Source organism: Pagrus pagrus (genome assembly GCF_965226575.1).
Source record: "Pagrus pagrus genome assembly, chromosome: 3".
NCBI classification, from domain to species: Eukaryota; Metazoa; Chordata; class Actinopteri; order Spariformes; family Sparidae; genus Pagrus; species Pagrus pagrus.
In genome coordinates, this window is record NC_140187.1 from 2103880 (window position 1) to 2123268 (window position 19389).

The 19389-nt window shown below is 44.1% G+C and overlaps 1 protein-coding gene across 2 annotated transcripts in view; it reads left to right on the plus strand.

The window, feature by feature from the left end:
- LOC311255276 (semaphorin-3D) overlaps positions 1 to 19389 on the plus strand; it is a 74883-nt gene that overhangs the window by 15313 nt on the left and 40181 nt on the right. Inside the window, exons 1-2 of one of the 2 annotated variants that reach the window (XM_084349619.1) lie at positions 8258 to 8285; positions 14517 to 14748. In XM_084349619.1, the coding sequence (XP_084205745.1) occupies positions 14601 to 14748 (148 nt within the window). In that variant the 5' untranslated portion in view covers positions 8258 to 8285; positions 14517 to 14600. Of the gene's footprint in view, positions 1 to 8257; positions 8286 to 14516; positions 14749 to 19389 lie in introns of those variants that run through there. The other variant, XM_084349618.1, reaches the window with a different exon arrangement.

Consider the following 19389-nt stretch of genomic DNA (forward strand, 5'->3'; position numbering starts at 1 on the left):
TGTGTGTGTGTGTGGAGGAGTGCAGGGTGTAGCTGGTAATGTCTGGGATCAGTGTCACAGCAGAGGGAGATATGTAGGCCGTGGGAGTAGATGATCTCTCCTCCTCCGATATCTTATCACAGCACGAGATTCACACCGCAGATACACAACACGAAGCACACACACCTCACACACACACGCCTCACACACACACCTCACACACACGCCTCACATACACACTGTTCACACTCGTTTTAGCTGCGATCCTGTGAGTGGCCGCTGGGAAACATCGGACTGAGCGGCGCTGTTGTATTAAAGTCTGTGACACAGTCGTGATCCAACATTCATCAGCAGCCTGACACAGTTTTTATAAAAACAAATCTTCGTCCCGTGAACACAATGATATACTGAGCAGGACTCACTTCACTTCCTACAATAGAAACGCACTGTTTCAAGGAACAAACGCCCAACACACACACACACACACACACACACACACACACACACACACACACACACACACACACACATACACACACACACACACACACACCAGCATGGGCACGTACATGAAGTCTGATTGTTTGAGGGATGTAGTTTATTTATGGAAGTCACCTGTAACTGTATCTGTCAAAACCAGTACCAGGAGATTTTGGACTGAAAAACAAATCTCTGGTCATTTTTCTGACATTAATGTTGCAATGATAATAATAATAATAATAATAATAATAATAATAATAATAATAATAATGATAATGAACTAAACTAAACTAAACTCAGGAAGACAGTATTACAGTTGAGCCGAACACAACGAGGCCTCATCTGACTTAAAACAGGGAGGCAGGACAGAAAATGTGAAAACACCGAAAGTCAATATGAGTAATTACAAGTAAAAGGAATAAAAACGAAAGGAAAAAAGTGATGCAAATAAAAAGATAAATAAAAGAATAAAATCAATAAAGGACGATAAGAAGACGACGTCACATGAGAGGAGTTAAAAACACATAAACAGACTCAAAGCAGTATGTGTGTATATATATATATATATATATATATATATATATATATATATATGTATTGTATGTATAAAGAAGTCAAGGCTGTGTTGTTGTGTAAAACAATGATTCACCGTCGCTTCACTTCCCTCAATAGAAACCATTGTTTAAAGGACCGGCCGCCCAGTCAGGAGTCACTTTAGCTTTAACAGTTTGAATTCAAACAGAAAACTCATCTGTGAGTCACGTGAAATGAGACACATCCGTCCATCTGAGGCATTAAAAGGACAATAAATGAGTTTCATATTGACTGATTTCTGCCGTGAAGACGTCTGTCTCTGCCAGTGTCCTGTCTCTGCTGTCTTTGAGTTTGCTTGTTTAGTTGCTGGTTCTCTGCCGGTCGTTATCTTTGTGTGAGTTCGAGCTGTGTTGTGGTCCGATGGGGGTTTGTGCTGGTCCCGGTCGGACTGACAGCTGTCAGGAGGAATTAAAGCAGCTTTTCTTTACACAACAGAGCGAGAGAGACAGAGGAGGAGGAGGAGGAGGGGCGAAGATGAGGATGAAGAAGAGGTGGAGAAGTGAGAAAAGCGAGAGGACACAAGTCTTGAAACTTAAGCTTCACACACATTCACTTCTTTGTGTGTGTGTGTGTGTGTGTGTGTGTGTGTGTGTGTGTGTGTGTGTGTGTGTGGTTGCCTCCCTGGCCGGTCGGTTGTTTTTTTGCTCCACTGGTCCCAGTGTTCCCACCACATCCAGTGAATAGACGCTCCTTTCACCGCTCGCTAAGACGCCTAATGAGGGGGGACTACTTTCTGTCTCACTGTGTGTCCATCTAAAGCCTGCTGTGTGTGTGTGTGTGTGTGTGTGTGTGTACGGTGGGTGGCTGAGTGCACGTGTGTGTTCACATAGAAAGTGTTTTTCACTAATCTTCTGCTGGCTGGTCAGTTATTAAGGATAGTTGCAGACTCTAGTTGTTCGTCAGTGGCAGAAACATCTCACCACCTGCTGGATGAAGATGAAACATTGTCTTTGTTGATCCTCTGACTTTTTATCGAGCAGGTCCAAGTTTTTACTTTGAGAGTGATTCTCTCTTCATCTACATGATGGATTGACACATTTTCTGACTGCATGTGAGCGTCCGATGAATCGTGGCGTCAGACGATGTGAATTTGTTCTGTGGTATTTGGATGTTTCTCTGCTGGAAATCACAGCTGAAACAGTGTTGATGTGTTTTTATTTCCAGAAGCTCTCAGTGTCCTGCAGTTTCCCTCCAGCCAGCTGGCACCTTATTGGGGTTTTTGTCAGGAAAGGATACGTGTTGTGCAGAAAAATCCTCATTTCCACTTCCTGAATTACCCGTTACTGGTCCATTCAATGCTTCAGTGTGACCGGGCCGGGGTCTTTGATTCAGCTCTGCGTCCTGATCCAGAAGGTGTAATTAAAAAAGGTTTAGCAGCTGATATCTTCACTTGAAACAATCAACTAAGTGTGCGTACTCCTGACTGATGAAAGTTCCCTCAGTGAAAAAGATTTCAGTGTTTCAGATGCAAAGCGCCTTTAATGAGCGATCACCTGCCGTTATCGCTCATTAAACACAAATTATGACACCTCTCCAACGGTTAATAAATCAGTCTGAACCAGAACCCTCTCGGCGCTCTGAATCACGTCGAACACGCCCTTATCTCTCTGCAGCCGCCTGTAAACTAAATGTTATTTCTTCTCGTACCTTCGTGCACGTCGACCTTTAAAGCTCCCCTCAGACCGACTGAAGACTTACCGACCGCTCAGACCGACATGTGGACTTCTGTGTTGTTGCAATATGTCAGAACTGACTTCAGCTCAGTTATTCAGGTTGTGGATGATTGTGGCTGTTAAAGGGTCATTCCACTGAGTGTTGAGGTCCAGTCGAAGTGTTCCCTGTGGGCGGGTCGAAGGTGAAGCATTTCAGATGAGTCTGATCGAAGCTCTCACACTCAGAACCTGACTACGGATGAGATGTGCATCAGAAGGCGGAGGGGTATTTTCTTCCACATATTTACAGGCTTCCTGTAAAAATGGTCAGGTAGAGAGGGGATTTGTTGAGGATTGAGGATATTGATTGCTATGTATTACTTAGTGCTGTACGTGGATTATGTTCCCCGCCATGGAGCTAGATGTCAAAGTAGCCGACCGTGTCTGAATGTGGCTAATGAGGTGATCAGCTGGTGTGTCTGTCACCTAACGCAGCATCTGATAGCTGCCAGTTTAATGAGGGAATACGGCACCAAGGGAGTCTTCGTGCTCATGGGACGCTAAAGTTAGCTGCATGACTAAAGGAGCAAGTTTTAACAGGCTAACAGCAGCTAAATCTGTAAACTGCCTCCGTACCAGCCACTGAGTTTCCATCTGTTGATCAGGAAACTCTGTAAATCTGCCTGCAGGGCCGTTACAGGAACAAACGAGAACATTGTCTCCGTGAGAAACGATCCAGTTTCACACAAATCAAACATAAACATATACAGTTGTTTAAATTCCAGTTCAGCAGGTTTAAACTGTAGAGTGATAACAGACTGTCCAGTTTGATGCTGGATTACATTTGATTGAATTAAAGCAGACTGTTGGGCCTTGGCGGAGGTATGCACTCTACTGAGTTCTACTCTATTATTGTCTCACTTTTTCTATTTTGTTGTCTCACTTTGTCGTGTTTGATTTTTATCAATCACGCAGCCACTTTTTTCTCTAATTCTGACTCTCGAACTGCTCGAACAATTACATTTCCCCGGTGTGGAATCAACATCGTCTCATCTCGTCTCGTCTCGTCTGTCTTTAGTTACCTGCACGTCTTGATAGTTAAATTCAAAAGGATTCAGATTCAGTGTCCTTCAGTATCTGGATGTGATGAAAAGCTCGGACCCTGCCTCTAATCATCAGTGAGAAAGCCTGTAGAAAACAACAAGATGCTGACGGGAACGGCTGCTTTTAATAACAGAAGCTAAACAAGGCAACAGTAAACACACGCAGAGTAAATATCCGATGACGCCCCTGAACAGTGATGAAGAAAGTATGTGGCCCAGTTTTAACCTGTAATTATAATACCATCAGGATCTATTCATGTCCCTTTAATAATCATCTCATTCAATAATTAATCTGCTGAATGTCTTTTTAATGAGTCTCAGTCTTCAAAACTTCTGACAGGTTGCCAGGTACCCTGCTGGAGATCCCCCGTTTTCAGTCTCATGTCTGGATATGACTGATGATTAGTAGTTTAAAAAAGCAGCAGCAGGTTGCCTGGAGGTTTTCTTAACACACACAATCACACACACACAGACACACACAGACACACACTAAAAAAAAAGTCCTCCAGACTTTGTTGAGGCAATAACAAACTGTGGGTCCCCGCTGGTCGGCTCTTTATGCTCCACCCTTCCCCAAACCCCAAAGGCAGGAACGAGGCATAAAAGCAGACAGCGTCCCTCCATCACTCATACTGCACACAAGTGATTACACACACACACACACACACACACACACACACACACACACACACACACACACACACACACACTGAGGTAGAAACACACTTTCATGAGCACACACAAACATTTAGGCCGACATCTCTCCAGACACTTTCACTCAGCAGAAATCACACGTAGAAGTTTTGGAAATATACACAAAAAATGCAAGACACACACACACACACACTGACACACACACACACACACACACACACTGACACACACACACACATGCCCGCCCAAGCGTCTGCCTGCGTGCAGCCTAATTATGTTGCTCCCTCTCTCGAACAATAAGCAACAGTTTTCCTCTGAGCTCTTCCAGGAAAACGCTTCGTTCCTTTGTGTGCAGATGAAAAGAGACAAAGAGTTAAAAGACGCTGCACCTGAAGCACAAACTCATCAGGTTCAGGTCCTTCACACCCACTGTGATGTGCGCCGGGACACAGCGAGACAGTCCGCTAATGACAGAAAGACTCAGGTATCTGGGTCAGATGTTCTGTTCTGTTCTGTTCTGTCCTGTTCTGTTCGGTTCGGTTCGGTTCTATGGAGGTCTTTAATTGTACATTTAAGATTGAAAAGAAAGAGTTAAGATTTGGGGCATTTTGTTTGATAGCTCACATAAGTAATCTCAGTAATCTCAGTCTTAACCACCAGAGCGTCCCCAAAACAAAGATTATTAAAGATTAAAGGATTGTTCCTGTTTTTCTGTCTTATTACTCACCTGCCATGTTTACACTGGGAGAGATACTGTCAGGGAGAAGGTGCAAAGTCTGCCGTCCTCCAAACCTACAGTCTTAGGTAAGAAATTCCCTTTTTCTGTTTTCCCACATGAACCTTCTTTGCTGACTGTGGACGAGGGATAAAGGTTAAACTGACTCAGACAGCTTCAGTCTTGTGTTCGCTTTGGATAGAAACTTAAAGCAGCTACAAGGAACAGTCACGTTTTGTTGACTCTGGCGGCCCCTGTGGACGAAAGCAGTATGAGCACCTCCTCCTGTTTTAAAGATCCTGACCTGTACATTGGTTTTGGAAGCAAGTGAGAGAAACAAGACACAAAGACACATGGAGCCCAACCTGCTGCGACTGCGTGAAGAACAACTGTAAAGAAATAGACAAATCTCCCACAGATGGTCTCTTTTACTTATGTAGGTCTTATAGAGGTGTCAGTATTAAACTTAACTCAAAATCAGCAATAAAGAAATTAGATGTGATGAAAACACGATTGTCACTTAAAGTGCCGACAGTGTGGAGGAGATACGTTGACATACTAACATGAACATCTTGTTCTTTTAGATTAAATATTATTTTACGTCTCGGTGCGTCACAAACTGTAACTGCACATCTGTGATAAAACTGAAGACAGTGATGATGAGCGCTCTCTTCTATCTCCTCTTCATTTAAATCAGAACAGACGCCGCCTGACGCACTGATAAAACCCACACAACAGCTCTCTGACCGCTGGATGTTTTATTGTGATGGATGATGACATTTCTGGGAATATGTAAAAGGATTGTCTTCATGTTTTCCTCCAACATGGTGTGAAGCAATCTGAGGTCTCCCTGAGAGATAAACAGGCTGCAGGTGTTTCGTTAAAAGCCTGTTCTGTGAAGAAAGCGTTGGTAATATGTGACTAACTTAAAGGATATGGGAGTTGTGTAAGAACCGAGGGGCCCGTTTCCTATTCTTCTCTTTCCTTACGCTGCCATCTGGAAGTGCATGACATCAGCTTTTCTTCCTCTTCCCAGAAAGCCCCAGAGAGCGAGAGCGAATATTTCCTCGAGGCCGTGGACAGATAGAGGGAGAGGCAGTGATCAGAGAGAGAGGTTAGAAAACAAAGCTTCCTCTTCCCAGAATTCCTTCGTACATCGAGCTCAGTTCCCATAACGCTGTTTGTTTGTCCTGAGTCTCGGCTCGAGTCATCCCTCTGGATAAAACAACTCGTGCACTTGTGTCGGGCGTGGCTCTCGCTTCACCACGCAGTCTTTGATCTGACAAATAAACCGACAGAGTGTTTGTTCGTCTCATCATACTTTCCTGAGCCGGCTCACGGGACTGGAGATCAGTGGGAGGTTGATCTCGGGGTTGACACTGAGGTGCGTTCAGGACACAGCGTCACATCTGGGTGAGCGACCGTTCAACCAGCTACTGTAACTCACTGCAGTCTCTCACTGAGGGGTTTTCCATCGGACTTTCTGAGAGAGTTTGCAGGCGACACAAAAGGACTTATCGTGTTGCATTTGTCCCACAGGCCTGAAGTTTAAACCACACTTCAGTGACTTTAACAAAGTTTTTAACAAAAGCGATCATGATCACTTTAAATCTCTCTTTTCCACTTTGGTCTGAACTGAGTGCTGCTTACAGAATACTGGACTTCTTTCACTTTCAGATTAAAGACATTCAATCTTTATTTCAGACTCACAGAGGGTCCAAAGAAATGAAAAAGTAAAAACAAACAAGATGAAACCACAACCAGTCACCACTCAGCTGAAGAGCAGCTCATGAGTCGGCTCGCCAGCAGCGAGTCTGAGTCTGTTTTCAAATCCATGCAGCAGAAAACTTTGGAAAATTTCCCCATCACTCACTCTCTTGTCCTGGATTCAAGAATGTTGTTTTGCTTTCCTGTGGAGAGTCTGACGTCTTCCAGGACGACTCTGAAGTCACGACTCAGAGCCGGAGGATCGACTTCAGTAACCCCGGGAAACAATGGGAACGAAACCAAAACTTTTCCTCACATACGCAGACTGAGGCGACGGCGCTGATGAACCCAAAACAAAAATCATCAAGTCGGGGCATGAACATTTCACCGTTGATCTCATCTCGCCGCATGTCGAGAAACGGTTCTGGACTGAAACACTGGAGCATTAACATTAAGAACAATCTCATTGATTTTGACGTCCTCTCACACCAGACTCCATTCAAATAAACAAAGATTTAGGAGATTTATTTTGACACGATTGTGAAAACTTAACTGCACTGTCTATCCCAAGTGATGTGCTTTAGATACCTGGATATAGTATTTTACTCAGCAGCAGCAGACGTGTATCACTGCAGAATATTTCTGTCCCTGCTGCAGTAAATTCATCCAAATGAGCTTTTATGTGTTTGACTCTGACTCAAGAATGCTGCAATAATTTCCTCCTGCGAGAAACAAAAGAGCTTTAAAGTAAGTCATCGATATTTTTTATGACTTTCACAGGTTTCACCAACTCAAACCAGTGGATCCACAGACATCCCTTAACTATTATAATATCATGTCTGCACAAGAGCCAAATGTGTCCATCTGCTTTTACCTGGAACACAAGAGAAGGACTTTTCCGATCCCTCGCTTCAGGTATTGATTTGATCCCGTTGCGTCATCTCTCTGGTGAAATATTCACGTATATGGGAAGAAATGTGCAAATGATACAACTGAAACTGTAAATTCAGCTCTAAAATCCTTCATAAATAGATTAAACTAAGCAATATTAAACAATATTCCCCTGAAAGTGTACTGCAAAAGTATTTGGAGGATTTAAGTCAACAAAAGAGCAACTTATTTCTGTGATTTGAGTTGTAAAAGAAAAAAGCATCAAAGATAAAGAGTTTGTTTGCACCTGGATACGACGTGTCAGTGAAGTCTGGCAACGAGCAAACCTCCACCAAGTAAATCAAAACAGTCGAGCGAAGAGAAAAATGTTTGAGCCCGCCCTGCGACGTCAGAGAAAACCTCAGAGATTTACTGTCTCTTAAAGCTCTTGCTTTTCTCATTTCCATCCACCTGAGTGTTTGCACATGTAGTCCAGGCACCGAGGGTGAGTGTATTCCTCCGCCTCAGAAAGTAGGTCTGAAACTTTACAACATGTTTTTACTGCTGTGACTGTTTTGTTTTATACATCTGCAACAAAATATGCAATGATCTGCTGAATTACATCTGATTTATTGGTCAGTCGATCGGATTTTGCATGTTGATGCGTTTATACAGTGTTTTTTGCACCTTTTCAATAATTCAAGAACTTAAGTTTCAAGTTTACTTTGACTGAGCAGAAAGGATTGTCTCGTAGTCATTTAGTTTTCATGTTCAGTCCAACTTCTTTTGACATTATGAAGTAAACTCAGTGAGGAACAGACATAATTCAGAAATAAAAAGGTTTGGATAAACTTTTTTTACGCAGAATCATCACGTCACGTGATCATTACAGGCTCAGAAAGATGATTTCTTGATTGATGAAGAAGAAAAGTGTTATTATAAGACATGAAGTTGTATTTTCGTTTAACTTATTGGAGCTAGAATAACACTTATATCACTCAGGGAAGCACCGACTGTCTGATCTGCATTCCTCTCCTGATGTTTGTGATGGTTTGAAAGCGCTCTGCACACTTTCCATATGTGCTCATAAAGTTTCCTGCCTGTTGTATAAACTGCACTTTATTACTGATCGACGGTCTGTGTCTGTGTGACCTTGAACACACGGTCGGTTAAACAGGAATGTTGCTATGCTCTGTTTGCTCACATACATCTCGGAGTTGTTTTACAGCCGTACAGTCAGGTACCAGGGAGCGGGCTGGACCTGTGGGGCCTCAGGGCTGAACCTCGGCCCGAGCTGTGCACCTGCTCTCTGGGCACGGATGCAAAAAACACTCCACAAGTCTGAGACTAACAAATTAACTACACTAGTGTTTTATTAATGAGAAACCTTTCTAATCTAAAGAGGAAACAAAACAGCAAAGCAGAAATTGCAATGGCAGACCAGATATACGTGATTTGCTAGGTACTTTCTTTCAACAAGGATCGCTGCTGATTGGACGGCTGCTCTGTCCCTCTTTCTAACAAGATGGGAAGGCGGCATTCGCGTCTTATTATGGATCCCACTACTTTTCTTGCGAGACCCGCCTTACTCTGCCTCTGAGTGGCTTGAGTCGATCGTTTTCATGTGACGAAAGCCTCGACGGCTTCGTGTTCCTGCTACTCCGTGCTAAACACATCCATCAAGTTTTTCATTAGGTGACGGCGAGAATAGCGTTGAGGTTCAACTAACAGGAGCCTTCTTTCAGTGGAAGAAACAAAAAAATCTGACAGGCCCGACATGTTGGAGCAACAAATTGTGAACTGTAGTTTCCCCGGTAAACACACCGCAGCTGCAGTGTCTCTGGGCTGGTTAGGCAGAGAGGACAGGCTGGGGGTCGGCAGGGTGGACCACCGGCCGGGCAGCCTGGTGGCAGCCCGCCCACCAGCCACCAGGCCTGTCCACTCTGGCTAACTGACCAGAGACACTCTGACGGCCTCAGAAGATGAGTGACGCTGAGAGAAGCAACAGCAGACCTGGAAGGACGCCGAAGAGGTTGTTGTGTTTTTTCAGGAACATGGAGCCAGAGAGAAGAGGAGTGTTGTCAGGTTGAGTAATTTTTAATAAAGGAGGGATAAGGTTGATTAGATTAGGGATTTTGACAGAGAGAGGTTAGCGATACATGAAAGAAAGAGAGAGAGAGACTGAAAGTAATTTAAGAAACCAGAGAGAGATATTACCTTGACTTCATGTTAATGTAATAAGATGTCAGGAGGGATCAGCAGGGAGGGACCGATGGGAGGAGGGGAGTTATTAAATCATGGTGAGGATTAGAGGGTTGGCAGAGAGAGGTCGTAAAGATGTCACCTCCTCTGGTCCACGAGAAGAAGAAGAAGAAGAAGAAGAGGGGATGGAGAGAAACAAAGAAGGAGCTGATGGAGAGCAGGTAGTACGACAGAGACAGAGGTTTAAATGAGGAGGATTAAAGAAAGGAAATATGAAGTTATAAATAAAGAAACTAGAAAAGGTAGAAGAAGAATTGCCGGGAGTAATGGAGTCAGCTCAGAAGTCCTCCAGCGATAAATCAGCCGGGCCACTTAAAATGAGATTTTTCAGCTTCCCCTCGAGTGGCCGGCCACATTTTCACCTCGTCCTCCTGTAAACACAATAAAACGTCTGTAATCCCTCGAGCAGCAGCAGCAGCAGCAGCAGCAGCAGCAGCAGCAGAAACACTCGGTGTGTATTCTCCGGGGAGAGACGGAGGTCAGAGAAAACATCTGAAGTATTCAGAGGCTCTGATTTTACAAGGCGGGTCAGGAGTGTATCCAGTGGTATCGTAACAGGAGCAGTCGGTGCGTCCCATCATGCATCTGCTCCTGGAGAAGAGAAACGTGCTGACTTTAAAGCAGCCGCTGCGACTTTAGTGCAGATAAATGCTGCAGCTGAAACTAAATCTAAATGTGGATCCACTCATCTCTGACGCTGCAGGACGCTTCACCTGAAACAGTTAAATATTATTTCGAAGGTCGACAGACACGCCAACAAAACAAGGACGAAAAATAGAAATACAGACATTTTCTTCCCTTTTGAAGCTCGAACCGTTCGGGACTGTTTTCATATTTCTGGAGTCCATTCAGACTTTTTATTCTCTCTTTATTTAAACAGACGTTTTCCTCTGCTAACAGAGGAAGCTCTGCACAAAGAGTTGACGTTTCAGGGCAAAAGCAGTCTATTTCAGGAGGGATGGAGGATGTAGGTTAGAGGGTCGCTGTGATACTGTATCTGTCTCTGATCTGATTATTTTGTCTTTCTTTCTTCTCTCTGTATTTAACTTTACGTGTTTCCATCCACTAACCCTCTTCACCCTTCTCACACTGTATCTCTTCATCTGCGTCGCCTGTAAACAACACGGGACAAATAAAAACCATAATCTTTCTCTTCCTCACTACATTTAAATGAGTTTGTTGATGGAAGCCTTTGTTTTGTCGGCTCATTGTTTAGCTCGCCCCCCGCGGTGCGACAGGAAGAGAAAATAAAGACGGGTCCAGCTGATAACCATGGGAACCGTTTTATGTCATCGCCGACATTTAAACTAGAACATTTGTAATAAATGTAAACTTGGTGGCGATCGGCTGTTTTAATCTCTTCGACTTGACGCTGAGATGATTCCTTGATTTTTACCATTAGATCGTTTCTGACAGTCGTTATTATTGTTTTGTTTTGTTGGTGTATTTGTGGGAAAGTTCAATTTTAACGGCTTCCAGACAAACAATGAACAAACATGAACCCTCACAGAGTCTGCAGCTGTAACTGTCGTCTGTTTAGCAGGAAATGATTCAGTTCAGTGTGTGAAAGGTGAAGCAAAGGTGACGTGTTTGTGATGATGTCACTTCCTCCTACGAGACTGACGGTGAAAGTAGAAGCAGACTTCCTCTATTCCTCTATCTGCTCCTGGTGTGGGTCGTTTCAGGCTTTATTTCATTGGTAAAAAGCTTCATCCAGCAGCCGGCGTCGCAAGATCGCACAATCACGTGCGCGTTGATTCATAAGTCAGTGCCGTCGACCCAGGCTCAGACCTGGAGTTGGTCTCCATGTTGTGTGATATGTGGAATAAATAAAGATTGTTATTATTATTATTCTTCCTCTGTGACCGTCAGTCGACCTGAGTCTGAACCAACAAAACAACACAAACACACAAACACACAAAAACAAAACGTCCATTCTTGTTCTTGTGTCTTCATCCGGCTGCCTCCATCACATTGTGTCGGTGAGCGACAGAGTGTGTGTGTATACAGTATGTGTAGTGTTGATGTGTTTGCATATCTCTGGTCAGTATGTGTGTGTTACTGTGTGTTTTTGGAAATGTGTGTTCAGCCGTGTGTGTGTGTGTGTGTGTGTGTGTGTGTGTGTGTGTGTGTGTGTGTGTGTGTGTGTGTGTGTGTGTGTGTGTGTGTGTGTGTGTGTGTGTTTAATTCAAACAGACAGACAGAGGAAACAAACAGTGAGTTTCCTCCAGAGATTTATTTAAAAATTCTTGTCAACACCCAAGTTTACACACACACACACACACACACACACACGCACACACACACACACTGTACTGTGTGTCAGATGAGCAGAGAGGAAGAGACAGTTTGTTCCTCGTCTGTCTCCGTGTTGACATGTTGGTCTGAGGAGGTCGTTTCCTCGAGTCAAGTGTTGAACACAGATGAACAGAAGTGATAAGAAACACATGATGTTACACTGCGAGCGTCTGTCTGCAGCTCTGCTGCACACGATGTTATAGTAATGATACTGATTCATTTATTACATATTTACTCAGGTGTGTTTGGTTGTTTCACCACAAAAAGAAGAAACTCTTTTCTCTCTGTCTGCTGGATTTTGTCGTTCAGCCCTGAAGTTAACTGTCTAAAGTTATTTAGTTTTTCTTTTCTTCATTAGTCATTCTTCGTGACACATCTTCTCCCTCCGCTTCTTTGTGTGTGGTTGAATACACACAGGTCACATGGACGTGTGTGAACGGTGCTCGTCGTGTCCTCTCCACACTTCCACAGAGGACAATCTGTCTCGACCGGGAATTAAACGGGAACGCTTTTATTTGAAAGGTTTTTGTCCCCGGGCGACCGTTTAATGCTTCAAAGGTTCAGGACATTAAAGGCTGTTATTAAGTTATGAGTCATTCACAGTTATTTTGAAGTGGATTTCTGGCATTAAGTCGTATCTAATTAAAGTCCTCATGTACCACAATGAAAATAAAACCTTTGAAAGGTTTTTGAAGGACACAGAGTAAAGTCCTACGTATTGTGCAGCACAGAGCTGCCTTTATACTGTACTTAAAGACAGGAAACAAGTATAAATAGAAATCTTCTCTGAGGCGTCATGAATTGAGATTTCCACATGTTGGCACCCTCGCTGTCTGAGTCATGCTGTCGAGTCACGCCGAGGTTAAATTAAAACGTGGAGCCGAGTTAAACCTCTCTGACTGTCTTTCCTCTCTCAGCAGCAGCGTCTTTCTAACCTGTTGAGCTCTTTAAAACCTGCTGACAAGACGCAAGCCAGCCGGCCGCCGTGACAGGCTGTGATAGATTGGGATTTGATATAACGTGGTCGGTGTGTCCTGGAAATATACCGGCGAGCTCAGCAGGCTGCCCTGTGTTTTGCCACCACACCTGGAATAATGTCATGGTTAGACTTCAGAGAGCTGTCAGCACCACCAGCTGTTGTGTTGTCCTCCTGAACTGGATCACTGAACAGGCCTGCTGAAGACACAACGAGGTCGTGAGGCCGACCAGAGGTGTGAGATTATTTGTTGGAAAGTAAATCAAGCAACACAAAGATGCAAAACAGCTATAAAGAGATGTTAAACAACTACAAATGTACGTAAAACAGCTGTAAAGAGATACACAATGATCAGTAGGGGCGCAACATGAACACAAAGAGTTGCAAAACAGCTATAGCATGAAAAACACCACACAGACACACAATGACAAAAACCAGATACAAGATGACTACACAGAGTTGCAGATCTCTTTCAGTCTGGGTGTCTTGGTCCCGTGTAGGACGGGTCGGGCCTTCACATGTCGGTGGCCGGGGGCCCGTTGTGTCTTAATCCGTCCGTGGTTCTGCTGTGTCTTCTTTCACAAGGGTTCAGCATTCGAGCCAACAGGCTCTCTGTGTTTCCTCTCTCAGCAGCCGCTTTCTTCTTGCATTTCTCAAACTGAACCCTCGGAGTCGGCCAGCCACCGCAATAGTAAACGGCACAAAATGATGAATTGGCCCGTTTCCCCTGCGCTCTGCATTCCCACATTAACACAGGCGGCCAGTCGTAGCTGCACGTACAGTTCGTGTCTGCCTGAGATTTATTCAGGTGGCCGCTGGTTCGCCGCGGCCACGTCCAAAGTGCACAGGGAACACGGGAACGAATGAAACTTTCTCTCTTCGGTTTGTTTATTTTGTTGATGTGCAGTGATTCAATTAAACCTGCCGTTCGGGCCGTGGAGCCGTAAATCTCAGAACTTATTGGTCCCAGTTTGAATTTGAATTAGATTATGTGTGAGTATTAGATTCATCACCTTGTTTTGATCAAACACGAGCGTCAGTGTGTTTTATTCAGAACAAGCTTAATCTGAGGACATGTGATGCAAATTATATCTTCATAACTCAGTCTCATGACAGAAACGTTCTTAAAGTCTCATGACTGAAGAGAAAAGTTGAATCACTTGTTATAAACACATTAAACATAATATTTAATCCTCTCCACCTCCTCTTTGTCGTTCCTCCTCCAGTCAGCAGCAGTCCGGACTGTGATGTGACCAGGTGGTTCGACCTTCTTCCATCCATCCGTCCACATCAGTGAGGATCAGTCAGAGATGAAGGCAGCCGGGGGAGTGACGCCTCTTCAGACACTGGTGCTGTGTCTCCTCCCTCTGCTGTGGCTGCAGCCTGCAGACTCCAGCGCCGATCCAGACGCCAAACCCTGGAGCCAGACCGGGCCCCGCCTGCAGCTCTCACACTCGGGTAGGAAACATCAGCTGTCACTGCTCTGTCAGATAAAGAGCCGCCTGACGGTTTGGTAGACTGAGGTCACTGTTTCACAGATGAAGACGGACCTTCTGGAAGCAGCCAGAGAACACTTAACTTTTCTGTTTCTCACATCACTCCTGCGACTTTTCTAAACAGAAATTGGCATGTTTGAGGTTCCCAAAAACCAATGTGGGTTTTTTTATAGAAAACCTCTTTGGTTCTGTTTTTCCTGACATCAACAAGCCTCCGTCTGCTCTGAGGCTGAGTTGTTCTGTCCTGGTCCGGCCGTGTTCGCTGGGAGCTGCCAGTCTGGGCAGAGTCGGTTGACAGCTCGCTCCATGGTGGAGGGCGTGACGCATAGTCAGCGCTGTTGGTTGCTGTAAACGCATCAATATCCGAGACAAGTCCCTTCCTAGTAACTATACCGAGGCAAATAGCTCTCCACTAGACGTTTAATGGGTCAGTCAGTGGTACCGTTTTTGATTTTGGCTAGAGAAATACAAACCAAGTGTCAGCTCGCGTTCTCAGTGTCTGAGAGCTTGTCTGGGCCTAAATCTGGATTCTTTTGGGGTTTGACGGATGGAGTTAGATTTTTCTGTCTACAGTTAATGTGCTTTTTATTGCCTGTAACTTCCCCCATTCACACAAAGACTTTCTGCCTAATTTAGAAGTTTTGTGCCCCATTTAAGCAGCGACATTACTCACAAATGTCGTTCATCACAGCTTTCCTCTGAGCTTGTTGGATAAACATAAAGATTCAGAATGAAGGCTGTTGTTGAGATCTGTTTTGCTCGTTGAATTGTGGAGGTTTTCAGGCTGTTTGAGTTTTTCTCTTTCGTTCGTGGCTCTTTTTCACAGCAGAGAGAGAGAGAGAGCAGCACAGACTCACACAGCAGCCACAGACATGAGTTTCTGTCCAACGTGTGTTTTTTTCACATGAAAACGTTGTCTCTTTCTTACTTTTACTTCTTGGTTCGGTGCCCATCAGTTAACTTGTAACGCTGCAACAAAAGCTCTGACAAAACTTGATTAAGTTACTGATGAAAGGGAAGTGTTGGATTATTTCCGTGCTGTCGTGACGTCTGACTGTAGGAAAGTCTGTGTCCAGTTAAAGGTTTTCAGCGGTAAAGTCATTGTCTCAGCGGACGTATTAATGTCGGAGCCGGAGAGAACTTTATAACACATAAAGATCAATGAAGTAATGTCTCGTTGACGCGGCGTTCAAAGTGAGCGTGGTAACTGTAGAAGTGTCCTGCAACATGCGGTAAAATCACTTTTTCTGTAGGTCAGAAAACATTGTGCTCTGACGTCTCAGCAGATGTTTTTTTCTACAATAAAACACTTGTAGCTGCGGGAATGAAATAAAACGGGACATTTGGAGATTAACAACGTGGGAGGTGAAGCTGCGTTCACGAGTCCAGTGCTGCTCGTAAACATCCAATTATTTTAAATCTAATTGAGGCTATTTTAAACCACCTGCGGCCGAATGACATCATGTTTTTATAAAGATTTCTTTCCCTGTTATCCCACAAAAGAATAAGAACATAAGAAAGCTCACTGCAGGATTAGATAGCAAAAGCTCAGTCTCCGGGTGTAATGTCAGCAGCAAACCACAGACGTGTCCAAGGTTGACATGTGTCAAATTAGCCACCTTTCACACCAGGAAGTGGAGAGGATGGTGGTGGCGTTGAAACAAGCCACCAGGCTGCATAATGGGCGACGGCAGTTTGAGTCTGTGGAAACATTTTGTTGTGGTGAAAAAATACAGATGTTCTGTCGGGACACCTGAGGACATTTCCAGACATTTGCTTGTGCTGACAGAAATCTTAAGCCAAACCATGAAGTTTTCCCGATCAGAGCATAAACACAGCATTGTGACGAGAGTTGCAACATCAAGAAACGTAACCTTATGTGTGGTTTGCAGCAACTTACGTAGAAATGCTGCAGGACAGTTACCCACCCAATCACCAGAGTGAACGTCAGCTAACACAAAGAAAAACTGTGCAGCCAAAGTTAAGAAATGTTTGACATATTTTGCTTTATAATGAACAACATTTTCTCAATTCTCCTAAAAGAATAAAAACAAAAGATGGTCTTCATCATGAGAGCTGAGCGCTGCACACACACACACACACACACACACACACACACACACACACACACACACACACACACACACACACACACACACACACACACGTTAATCATCTGCCACTCTCAGTCTCTTTAACACACTTCTGTTTTTTTCCGAATGCTCGCTTCCCACTTGGCAACCAGCGACAGCAGCGCAGCCAACAACTGTTTCCTATCCAGCAGCAATTAGTTCAGGGAGGCTGGCTTCATTGTCCGGCGGTTACTGAGATGTTTGTCGAGTGAGCAGTCGGCTGAATGAATGAGTGGATGAATGAATGGACTTACTGAAGCGGCCACTGTGTTGTTTCTTTTACAATCCAGGTTCTGAGTCCGAGCGAGAGGGGCGGGACGTGGAGCGATCGCTCACGACGTGACAGGATTACAACGGTCGAACACATTTAGAAACACTGCATGGATGTTAGCGATACAATGGTGGAAGAAGGAAACTTTGTCCTCCTGAAAGTTGACGTATCGTTTTGATTTAAAGAGACTGAATATAATTCGAGGCGAACCGGAGGAAGCTGTAGATTTTAGTTTCACATGGTTGATGGAGGAACACGACTCTAAAATATGTCTGACGGATGAGTAGGACACATTTTGGGGAACAAGTTTGCCACAAAGAGGTGATGTGTTGGTTTTATGTTTAAGCCCAATAATTACATTTTGGCATTGTATGTAATTTTCAGAGTTGGAAGGGATGTTGGTGGCACAACATGGCTGCCAAGTAAGAAACCACTGTTCGCTTCCCATTTCAGCTGACAGAGACGGGTCAGTGTCGTCACCGTCGGGACATTTCCAACCAGATATTTTAAGCCAAACCTTGATCTTTTCTTCACTCGACCCAAGTGTGATCTGTGCCCGAACACTGAAGAGTTCAAACATAAAGAAATATAAAGTTTCAGACGTACAGTGCCAGGATTTACTCTAGTGACTGTTTGTACTCTTCGCTTGTTGTCAGCTGACTTAAACTGACCAAAAATATTCAGAAGAATTTTTAGTGCCCAATAATCCTGTAAAAACTGCATCCAGAACCACCGTGGTCGGTTAAATACTGAACACACTGAGCTGGTTTTATGGCACAGCTATTATATCAAATGGGAAAATTCCAGATGTGCATCAGGTCGCACACGCTGACCACAGCGACACATGTGGCGTCTTTAGCTGCCAGTGAAAGGCCGAGGTGGCGACACACACTCAGTCTGTCCTCCAGGAGAAGTTCAGGTACTTGTGTAGAAACAGACTCTGGTAAAAGTAGAAGTACTGATTCAATTTCTTTACTCCAGTAAAAGTAATCGAGTACAGGCTCTGACATGTACTCAGAGTATCAGAGTAAAAAGTCTCCCTCTGAAGGACATCTGTGGTCAAAGCTAACTGAAGCTCACGTCATATTAATATAATTCAAAGACTATTAAAGTTAAAGGTAGAGTCAGCAGGATTTGTCCCAGCTGTTCCTGAACGCACCACAAAGATAGTTGATTGTTGAGTCTCATTCCCAGGACGTCAAATAGCCACATGTTGGGTTGGTAAAGCGTCCCGAGCAGCAACAAAGAGAGAAAATAAGAAACTCTCTGCAGATACGAGACACTAACACGCCTTTTCTCCCCATTCAGCCTCCCTCTCTGTCTGTTCACGTCTTTTACGTCTTTGTTTCGTCTCGCTGCGTCTGCCGTGCGTGATGTGCTCTGATAGGTCGACATCAGTCTTGTGATGTTGGGAAGGCGGCGTGTGATGACGCCAAATAACAATAATCCATAATTCACCTCAAATGCATCAAACTAAAGTAACGAGGCTGTTTTGAAGCTGTGAGGAGGAGAAAGTTCAGATGTTTGTGTTCAGATGTAGAGAGGGAAAGTCACAGAGATACTCAGGTACAGGACAGATACCTGAAACATGGACTGGAGTACGGTAATGAAGTATTTGTACTTTATTACTTCCCACCTCTGTTAAATGGGATTTTTCTAAAGTGTTGTTTTCACCACTGACAGGCTGACGTGACAGGTTGTTATTCTGACATGATTCCTCATGTGAACTCCAGACTCATCTTTCCAACTCTGACTCATGTTTCCACCCTCGTCTTCCTGCATCACCCTCCCCTTGAGTCCTGGAGTCAAGGACCTATATCCTTGAATTAAATGGGAAGTTTTGTCGATATAAAAAAAAACCTAAGAGAAGTTTAGTTTCCTTCTTCAACCTTCACATACACAGATTTATTTTAGTCTGCTGATGATTGTTTTCCCTCGAGAGCAGCTTTTTTCCCCAAATAGTCACCGACTCATGATGTCATACAGTTGTTTACATGGAGAAAGGTGTGTGTGTGTGTGTGTGTGTGTGTGTGTCTTTACACACAGTAGCAGTGGTTTCATGGCTGTAAATTGCAGCCGTGAGCTCGACTTAATGAAGTAAGAAGCGGTGCTCTTGCTGCGTTCGTAGCTGCAGGATCAACATTAGAGAGACTATTAAGATTTTATAAGGCGGATACTCAGACAGGAGCTTCAGGGGCAC